The sequence below is a fragment of the Ursus maritimus genome, unplaced genomic scaffold (assembly GCF_017311325.1).
Source record: "Ursus maritimus isolate PB19 unplaced genomic scaffold, ASM1731132v1 scaffold_19, whole genome shotgun sequence".
NCBI lineage: Eukaryota > Metazoa > Chordata > Mammalia > Carnivora > Ursidae > Ursus > Ursus maritimus.
The window spans coordinates 49,589,206-49,599,531 of NW_024424341.1; the positions used below are offsets into that span (position 1 = coordinate 49,589,206).

Below are 10,326 nucleotides of genomic sequence, written 5' to 3' on the forward strand. Positions count from 1 at the left end.
ACAATGGAATATTACTCAGCAATCAGAAAGAACGAGTTCTCAACATTTGTACAACATGGACAGCACTGGAGGAGATAATGCTAAGTGAAACAAGTCAAGCAGAGAAAGACAACTATCATATGATTTCTCTCATCTATGGAACATAAGAACTAGGATGATCGGTAGGGGAAGAAAGGGATAAAGAAAGGGGGGGTAATCAGAAGGGGGAATGAAACATGAGAGACTATGGACTATGAGAAACAAACTGAGGACTTCAGAGGGGAGGGGGGTGGGGGAATGGGATAGACCGGTGATGGGTAGTAAGGAGGGCACGTATTGCATGGTGCACTGGGTGTTATACACAACTAATGAATCATCGAGCCTTACATCGGAAACCGGGGATGTACTGTATGGTGACTAACATAATATAATAAAAAATCATTAAAAAAAAAAAAGATTTTATTAAATTAGGTCATATTGGGAACACTAAGACTTTTTTTCTTCTTTCAGCTCTGGATTCTCTGGAATTTGAATTCTTTTTAATGGAAGAACACCACGGAGCACTGATCAGGTCTTACCATTCTAAAACCATGACCTGTGTAAGTTGGTTATTCCTGTCTTCTTAGACTATTATGATTTTGGTCTTTGTGGGTTTTTTGATTAATTAACCCAAAGCTTCCTTCTTAAGAGGGCCTCATTCAGTTATCTGCTCTACAGTTCGTCCTAAAATTTAAAAAAAGTGATAGCAAGTAGCTCAGTTCCCACTTAATGAGGGTTTGTTATCCAGTTTTTGTATTTATTATCCAATTTACTCAATCTACTTCCATGCTTATTCTTCAAAGGCTATGATGGAGCAGTAAAGGAGTGAAGTCCCATGAAGGATATATTTGAGTTTCCTTTATAGGTCTCTGGTTTGATGAATTAGAGGTGTTGGTCCCATTTAATTACCACAGGTAGACTTTCAAATTCTCCACAGACCTGAATTCTCTAGGCAGATGAGATGGATATTGGTATCAGTTGGTCTCAGTCTTAGTATGTGATGGTATCTCATGTTCCTGACATTGTAGAATGATTGGAAACATTTGGGTCATGCATCTTTCTAAGGAATTATTGAGAGACAAATAAATCTATTTTGTGGTTGAATGTGATCTGTTGAATTTGGGTGACATCTATTTGATTATGGTTCATCCTTCATCAGTATACAGTTAGAAACAAGAAAGATGTTGAGTAAGTGATGAAAGATGACAATGAATGAGAATATTATCCTAAGGAGTGTAAATGTGTTGATTTCTAGAATTGATGAAGACCTTTGAAATTTGTCCAACCAAGTGTATAAATGTCAGGAATGGATTAAGTCTGAGATACCTATAATAAAATGGATTGTGACACAGCCAAAATTTATTTGTCAAAACAAAGAAAAATGTTTATGATATGTTCTGACAAAAGATGAACTCAAAGCTTGTAGAAATGTCAAACTTTTTTCAAAAGTTTTTATTTAATACAGAAATTTTTATATTCAATATGGGAGGGAAATCCCATCTTCGTTTAGCTCTGAGGGGAAGATAATTTAGAACCTCGCATTTTTTTTTTGAGAATTTATACGTCATGCAACTAGCTAACTATGTGATTGTGCATTATACTTTATTGAAGAGGAAAAAAACTTTAATTTTATCCATTCCCCAGTAAGTCTGAGTTTTTGTGATAGCCCACAACCTACAAAGATTTGTCTGTAGCAGTAAGATTCTTTAGGAATATGTAGACATTTGGCTTTGGTTTTCTAGTCTACTTGTACTATATCACTCCCTTTCTTTAATTCACTCCTGTAATCTCCTGTCTTTACCATCTTGAAAATGTGTTTCCAATTTCATACTACATGGGTTTGCAGTTTCAGGAATTAGTGACATTCAGGGATGTGGCCATAGACTTCTCTCGGCAGGAGTGGGAATACCTGGACCCTATTCAGAGAGACTTGTACAGGGATGTGATGTTGGAGAACTATAGAAACTTGGTCTCATTGGGTAAGTTCGTTTGCCACGAGAAATGTAGAATGTGCTCTGTGGTATGTTGACTTTCAACACAGGCAATTTCAAAGCTGTCTTTCAAGATGTAAGCTGAATTTCTTTTTCTTGTTCCCAGAGGAAGGTTTGAGGTCTGTCAGTTTGTCAGTGCCTCTGCCACCAATCGTGGTCATTTCCTCTTTTAGTGATATTCACATCTCCTTCTGGCCCTTCCTGTCATTGCCTCCCTTCCTTACTTCCCAAGGGGCTGGACAAAAATTCCTTATATTTATTCCATATGTAGCTATTGTCCAAGAAGCCTGGTTTCCCATCGTGTTCAGGCTGAGTATTGCTGTGGATTTGCTGGCTCATCCTCTGATCCACCTGCAGGGCAGTCGTTAGATGTAGATTTGTGATTGGCTGTAGCTATGAGAAGAGCTGTGTAACTTCTGTAGCGGTGGACTGGATAAACAGTATTCATATAAAACTGAAGAGTACACATTTCATTTCCTGCAACCAATTTTATATGATTTATGGTTGAGAGTTACAATTCATGAGCTTGACATCTATAATAGAATGATTTGTAAGTGAATTTGTAAGTGAATCAGGATGCTTCTTGTTTTCCTCTTAAGGAAATAAAATAATTAAAATTGGCATTATGTCCCAATTATAACACTTTTCCTGCGGAGCGGTAAACATGCATACAAATTAAATCATCAAATAACCAAGCAATAATAGTATTATCATCCCCATTTTACTTGCCAACATTGTGGAAGAGTGTGTTGAAATGATTTCCTCAAACTCACAAGTTTGGTAGATATTAGAGGAGAAAATCCAGGCATAGGCCTTTTGCTCCAATGAGTGTCCTCAAATATTGTTAACCTTTTCAATCACTTTGTTCAATTTTCTCTTAAGAGGAAGAGTCTATATGAGTTCAAATTAAAATAAAATTTCACTATACCTGCCTGGTTCCTTAAATCATCTCATCCTTCTATTATCTGAAGTCTGTATCAGTAACATTTAACCTTGATTTCATTACAAATTTAAGCAAAGTTAAAGATTTTGTGAGTTCTGTTTTTATTTCTGTACCATGTGGCTTTTTTTTTTTCCTTGTAAGCAGGACATTCCATTTCCAAGCCAGGTGTGGTTGACTTATTGGAGCAAGGAAAAGAGCCCTGGATAATTTTGAGGGAAGAAACACAAAGACAGTACACAGGTAAGGAGGGCAAGGAGGGCAAAGGGGAAGCCATCAGGGCTGGTAGCTAGCAGCCTATGTGGTAAGGGAGAGGAGTACATCTTTGTGGTATTTGTAAAGCCCTGCAAGGCACCAAGACCTGTGGAGCATGGGCTTGTGACCTGGGGAAGAAATCAAGGTCTCAACATGAACTATAGAAGAAACTTCAACTTTACGCCATTTGCCATTCACCTTATTTCTCTTATATTTCAACCCCATTTTCAGTGACAGGGAATCTCATTTTTCATTAGTGTAATATTTTATCTGTACACTGGATTCAAGTGCTCTCTATCTCCCCCTTTGCATACACACACATATATCAACGCAGTGATAGTGCACAAGACATAAGGTCCCTGCTCTCGTGGAATTCACATAGTACTAGAGTGAGGAGAACAGTGAACAGCTAAACAAACGAATAATATTGGACAATGGAATGAGCTATGATGGAAAGCAAGCAGAAATCGGGCCATTTTAGATAAGGTGGTTATGGATGACTTTTCTGAGGTGGTAACATTTGAGAGGAGACCTGACATAAGGGCGCAGGACATGTGTTTGTGAAAACTGTTCCACCCTAAATGAACAGCTTGGAAGGCTCAGGAGATGGTTGGGGAAGGGGGGGAAAGGGATGAGGAGACTGGAGGGAAGGGGGCCAGAGAGAGCTTTGAGTTTGAGGAGCACCATCATAGACCGGATTAGAAGGCCTAAGGGGAGAGTAATAAGTAACAAAGCCACTGTTAGGAGGCATCAGATCATATGAGGTTTTATTAGACTTGAATTGTTAGGAATAATAAGTATTAGAATAAATTATGTTATCTGTTTTTAAATTTTTAATTTTAAACCATTTTTTTAAAAATGTTAGTCAAATACAGAGAGCCACATTAAGCTCATGTCTAGCTCAATGAGTTAAATGCAGTAAATACCCAAGTTAGGAAATAAAACTTTTTTTTTCTTAACTTCTTATTTTGAAATAATTTCAAGTCACAGAAAGAAAATAATAATGCAAAAGATTCTTTTATACCTTTCCAAACAAGGAAAGCTTTTCTAGTCCACACTGAGGCCCTTCACATGTCCATACCCAGTCACAATCTTCTCCCCCTAAGTGTAACCACTCTTCTGATTTTAATGGAAATCAGTTCCTTCCCTTTTTTCTCCTTCCAATTTCTTTATATGCTTTTAAAATCTTCTTTAATCTCTTAAGTTTCCTCTTCATCTCTTTTGTTTCTAACCATTTATTTGCTGAAGGAACATCTTCCATTCTGTTTTGCTGATGCCATTTTGAGATTTACTTAAACATGTTCTCTGACCTCTTTGTATCCTCTAAATAAGTAGTGAGATCAAGAAACGTAATGAGATTTAGATTATCTATAAATCATATTATATATTATATAATACATAATATATAAAATTTATAAATAACAGAAATAAAATATATTTAAATATATATAAAAATACATTATATAATATATATTTTGGCAAGACAACTTCCTGAACAGTCTTGTATATATAATATGTCGGTAGTATCAAATGCTGGCTCCCCGCATATCAGACAGAACCGAGCTTATTGCTTACTGTGGTAGAGGAGAACACCACCTCTAAAGAGCTTTGGTAGTGTCTCAAAGGGGGGAAATGCAAGGATGGATGTTATTGACAATTGGAAGTTCAGTTTAAGGCCAGTCTTTCAATGTGATTAGGATGGGTGAAGATCAAGATATAACAGTGGAAAATTCATGGAAATTGGGTAAGAATTTTGAGGACTGGGGGGCGCCTGGGGGGCTCAGTCGGTTAAGCATCTGCCTTTGGTTCAGGGTCCTGGGATCCAGCCCCACGTCGGGCTCCCTGCTCTCCCTCTCCCTTTGCCGCTCCCCCTTCTTGTGCTCTCTCTCTCTCTCTTTCTCTGTCAAATAAATAAATAAAATATTTTTTTTTAAAAAGAAATACTCTTCAATAAAAACTCAACCTGATAGGTGAGAAATGGTATCTTGTCATTGTTTCAGTTTGCATTTTCTCTATGAGTGAGTGAAAAATTTTTTCATAGGCCATTCTTCTCTATTTCTTGAGTTGTTAGGTTGTGTGTCTCCCTATTTTTCTATCTGGCTTTTTATTGTCCCTCAGTTTTTAAGAGTGTTTTTACATATTAGGAGTATTAGCCATCTGTCTGAAGTATATATTGAAAATATTTCCTCCCAGTTTCTCAATTGGTTTTTTGTTGTTGTTATTGTTGTTATTTTGATTATGGCAGTTTATTTATTTTTTAATATAGTCAGATTCATCACTCTTATTATCTCTGAATTTTGTGTCTTAGTTAAAAGCTATCTCGAGGTTAAAGATAAATATACATCTTTTTTTCTATTGCATGTATGATTTTATTTTTTACATTTAAATCCCTAATCCATTTGGAGTTTATTCTTATATATAAAGTAAGGTATGGACCTAATGAAATCTTTTCCTACATGGCTACCCCAGTTGTCTCAATGCCATTCATTTGAACATCCATCCTTGCTCCCTTCATTTGAAGTGCCACCTTCATCATATAATAAATTTCCATATATTCTTGGGTCTATTTCTGGGCTTTCTGTTCTGTTCTACTGTTTTATTTCTGTATCCATGCATCACTAACACATCGCTTTTATTATGGTAAGATTGTAGCGCATTTTAATGTTTGTTAGGGCTATTCCCCCTTTTAGATTTTCAGTGTTTTTCTGCCTATTTTTCAATGTTTGTTTTTCCATGTGAACTCAGTTATTAACTTTTCTAACTCCATGCAAAGCTTGTTGGTATTTTATTTGAATTGCACTAAATTTACAAATTAATTTAGGAAGAACTGAGATCTTTGTAATGTTAAGTCTTTCAATCCAAGAAGAGGGGTTATTTCTCCATTTGTTTGAGGCTACTTGTATGTCTTTCAGGAGTGCTTAAAATTTTTCTGAATGGGTTTTATGTATTTCTTATTAATTTTTTTCTAAATATTTAATCTTGTTCTTTACTGTTAGAAATCACATTTTCGCTACCGTTTTGTCCTTTACCTAGTTTTAGTTATGGTTTTCCAATAGGAAGACTCTTAATTTTTTCATCAGGTTTATTTATTTATTTATTTATTTATTTATTTATTAATTAAAGGTTTTATTTATTTATTTGACAGAGATAGAGACAGCCAGCGAGAGAGGAAACACAAGCAGGGGGAGTGGGAGAGGAAGAAGCAGGCTCATAGTGGAGGAGCCTGACGTGGGGCTCGATCCCATAACGCCGGGATCACGCCCTGAGCCGAAGGCAGACGCTCAACCGCTGTGCCACCCAGGCGCCCCTCATCAGGTTTATTGATATATAATTTATATAACACAAAATCATTCTTTTAAATTGAACAAGTCAGGGGCGTCTGGGTGGCTCAGTCAGTTGAGCATCCATCCAACTCTTGATATTGGCTCAAGTCATCGCTTCTTGGCCTTTTGGCTAAGGTCAAGTGATACTGGCTCAAGTCATGATCTCAGCAGGGAGTCTGCTAGAGGTTCTTTCCCTCTACCCCTCCCCCTCCTTATGCATTCTCTCTCTCTCTCTTTTTCTCTCTCTCAAATAAATAAATAAATAAATAAATAAATCTAAAAAAAAATAAAGTGAACAAGTCAGTGTTTTTTAATATAATCACAATTTTGTGCAACCATCACCAGTATATAATTCCATCACCCCAAAAAGAAATCTGATACCCATTAGCAGTCACTCTCTATACCCTACTCTCAGCATCTGGTAACCACTAGTCTCCTTTCTGTCTGTAGATTTGACTATCAGGAGTATTTTATATACATGGAATCATACAACATGTAGACTTTTGTGAATGGCTTCTTTCATAATGTTTTTGAGATTCATCAATATAATATCAATTTCATTCTTTTATTCTGGCTGAATAATATTCTGTTCCATTCTATTATTTCTTTTGTTGCCTTGATTTTGGTATCATACTTAGGAAATCATTGTGTAATCCAAGGTCTCAAAAATGTACTGCTATGTATTTTTCTAAGAAGTTACTAGTTTTAGCTCTAACATTTAGGCCTTTGACCCATTTTGAGTTAATTTTCATGTGTGCTTTAAAGTGTAAGGTTCCAGCTTCATTCTTTTGTACATGAATATCCACTTGTTCCCTCACTGTTGCTAAAAAGACTCAATTGAATTTTGTTGGATCCCTTTTCAGTAATGAATTGATCATAAATGGAGGTTTTATTTCTGGACTCTGAATTCTATCCATTGATCTATATATCTGTCTTTATGCCGGCACCATAATCTTCTTGGTTTACAGGAAGTGTGAGTACTGTAGCTTTGTTCTTTTCTTTTTTTTTCTTCAAGATTATTTTGGCTGTTTAGAGTCTCCTATATTTCCATATGATCAGCTTGTCATTTTCAGCAACAAAAGCAGTTGACATTTTGATATGGACTGCATTGCATCTGTTGATCGGTTTGCAGAACGTTACAATCTTAACAACACTGCGTTTCATGAACCTGAGAGGTCTCTCCTTTTATTTACGTATTTAATTTCTTTCCACAATATTTTTAAATTGTCAGTGTATAGATCTCAGGCTTCTTTTGTTCAGTTTATTCCTACATATTTTATTCTTTTTGATATAACTGTAAATGGCATTTCTTTCTTAATTTTGGTTTTAGATTGGTACCCTTGATTTTAGTAAGTTGACTTTATAACCTGGTATACTATTACACCATCTATGTTATAATGATAATTTTATTTCTTTTTTTTATAATTTTATTTCTTCTTTACCTCCTTTTCTACCTCTGATTTATCTTGTCTGACTGAATGGCTAATATCTTTAGTACAGTCTTGAATAGTTGCAGAGACAGTCGCTTCCTTGATTTGTTCTTGATCTCGGCAGAAATGCCTGTAGTGTTTCCTCACATAATAAACCAACTTTAGAACTAAGGATGTGTGTGTGTGTGTGTGTGTGTGTGTGTGTGTGTGTGTGTTTTATGTTGTGGACGTATCCCTGCGCTCCTGTTTGCTTGGATTCTTCTTCGCTAGTATTTTATATGTTTTCTCTTGATAGTCGTAAGTTATTTTGGCCCATATTTTCTTCTAATGTCTCTTATCAGGTTTAGATATTAGTATTTTTTCATAAGAATTACAAGAGAATTATCAAGTTCTCCTTCATTTTCAATGATCTGGAACAATTTTGGAGCCTTAGCTCTATGGGTAAAAGCAGTTATAACCTTCTGGTACTTGTCTCCTAATATTTCCTTCAAAAAGGGCAAAGCAATGAAAAAGTAGTAAATCTAGACAAAATCCACATCCTAGCATATCTTAAAGGCAAAATACCAAAAGTTCCTGATGTCTGTAAGAAAACCCCAGCACACTTGCCCAGTAAAGGCAGTTGGTTCTTCTTGCTCTTTAATAGTAAAATTAGGGCTGCCTGACTGGCTCAATTGGTAGGGCATGCAACTCTTGATCTCACAGTCTTGAGGTCAAGCCCCATGTTGGGCATGGAGCCTACTAAAAAAAAAAAAAAAAAAGTAAAATTCTTTACTATTGAAAGAGCCTCACAGTGAAAATGACATTTACATAGATCACCCACTGATAAGTTTTTGCCATATCTTCTTTATTTCTCTCTATACCACGTTTATGCAGGTATTTGAAGGCATGCCTTAGGTATCATGACTTGACCCATGAATCATTCAGCAAACATCTCCTAAGAATAGGATATCTCCACAAATAAGGGTGTGTTGTTTTTTTTTTTAAGTTTATGTATGTACGTATGTAATCTCTACACCCAGTGTGGGGCTCAAACTCACAACCCAGGAGCAAGAGTTGCATGCTCTTTTGACTAAGCCAGCCAGGCTTCCCAAGGGTGTGTTTTTGGGCACCTGGGTGGTGCAGTCCACTGAGTGTCAGACTCTTGATTTCAGTTCAGGTCATGGTCTCTGGGTCCTGAGATCAAGCTCTGTATCAGGCTCTGCACTCAGTGCAGTCTGCTTGTCCCTCCCCCACCCCTGGCTTGCTCTCACTCTCTCAAATAAATAAAATCTTAAAAAAAAAGTGTGTTTTTAAAAGTTTATATACAATAGAGAGGAGGTTCTGTTTTACATAATTTTTAGAATTGTTCTCAGGAATTACTCTTTCTGCATTTATTGACATAATCATATTATTTTTTTCTCCATGGTTCTCTTACTATGTGAATTCTGTTTATTGAGTGACTGAATTCTGGAGTCTAGTTCCAGTCATGGTGTGTTGCTATATTATCCCTTTTTAATATAGTTAGATTGGAATTTTTCATATTTTATTTAGGTTTCATGAATGAGATTAGCCTGTAGTTTTCCTTGTTTATTATTCTTTTTAAGGTTGGATATAACAGTTACATTAGCTTTGTGTTGAGGAGAATGTATGCTTTCTCCCCGCTTTTGGAACGTTTGAAGAATATGCCAGAAAAACCATCTGGACCTTCAGTTACCATTGTAGTTTATTTTGTTTTTTGTTTTTTTGAGACAGAGGTGGGGAGGGGAGGGAAAGAGGGAGAAAGAGAATCTCAGGCTCCACACCTAGCCCCATACAGAGCTCAGTCTCACAACCCTGAGATCATGACCTGAGCTGAAATCAAGAGTCACTTTTTAAAAAGATTTTATTGATATATTTGAGAGAGAGAGAACACGAGCAGGGGGAGGGATAGAGGGACAAGCAGACTCCCCACTGAGCGGGGAGCCCAATGTGGTGGCTCAGTTCCAGGACCCCAAGATTGTGATCTGAGCTGAAGTCAGATGCTTAACCGACTGAGCCACCCAGGCACCCCTGTAGATTTTTTAAAAACTTAATTGGATTGGGGTGCCTGGCTGGCTCAGTCAGTAGAGCATGTGACTCTTGAACTCAGGGTCGTGGATTTGAACCCCATGTTTAGGATAGAGATTCCTTAAAAAACAAATAAATAAAATTTGTAAAATAATAAAAGTTATTCAGATTATGTAACGCTAGAATTGTTGAAATTTTCTGTCTGTTGATTTTGCAGAGGCTATTTTCTAGAGATTTATGTGTTTCATCCAGGTTATTAACATAACAGTGTTTTTTCCTGTCATTTTACTGCATTTGTGAGGTATAGATGGCCCATAAGTGAGGTCCCTGTTAGCTGGCATTCC

The 10,326-nt window shown here is 36.5% G+C and overlaps 1 protein-coding gene across 1 annotated transcript in view; it reads left to right on the plus strand.

Annotated features, from left to right (window-relative positions):
- Positions 1-10,326, plus strand: part of LOC103661005 (zinc finger protein 573) — a 64,719-nt gene that overhangs the window by 18,839 nt on the left and 35,554 nt on the right. Inside the window, exons 3-5 of the mRNA XM_040633907.1 lie at positions 490-578; positions 1,865-1,997; positions 3,097-3,192. Of these exons, the coding sequence (XP_040489841.1) occupies positions 522-578; positions 1,865-1,997; positions 3,097-3,192 (286 nt within the window). The 5' untranslated portion in view covers positions 490-521. The remainder of the gene's footprint in view (positions 1-489; positions 579-1,864; positions 1,998-3,096; positions 3,193-10,326) is intronic.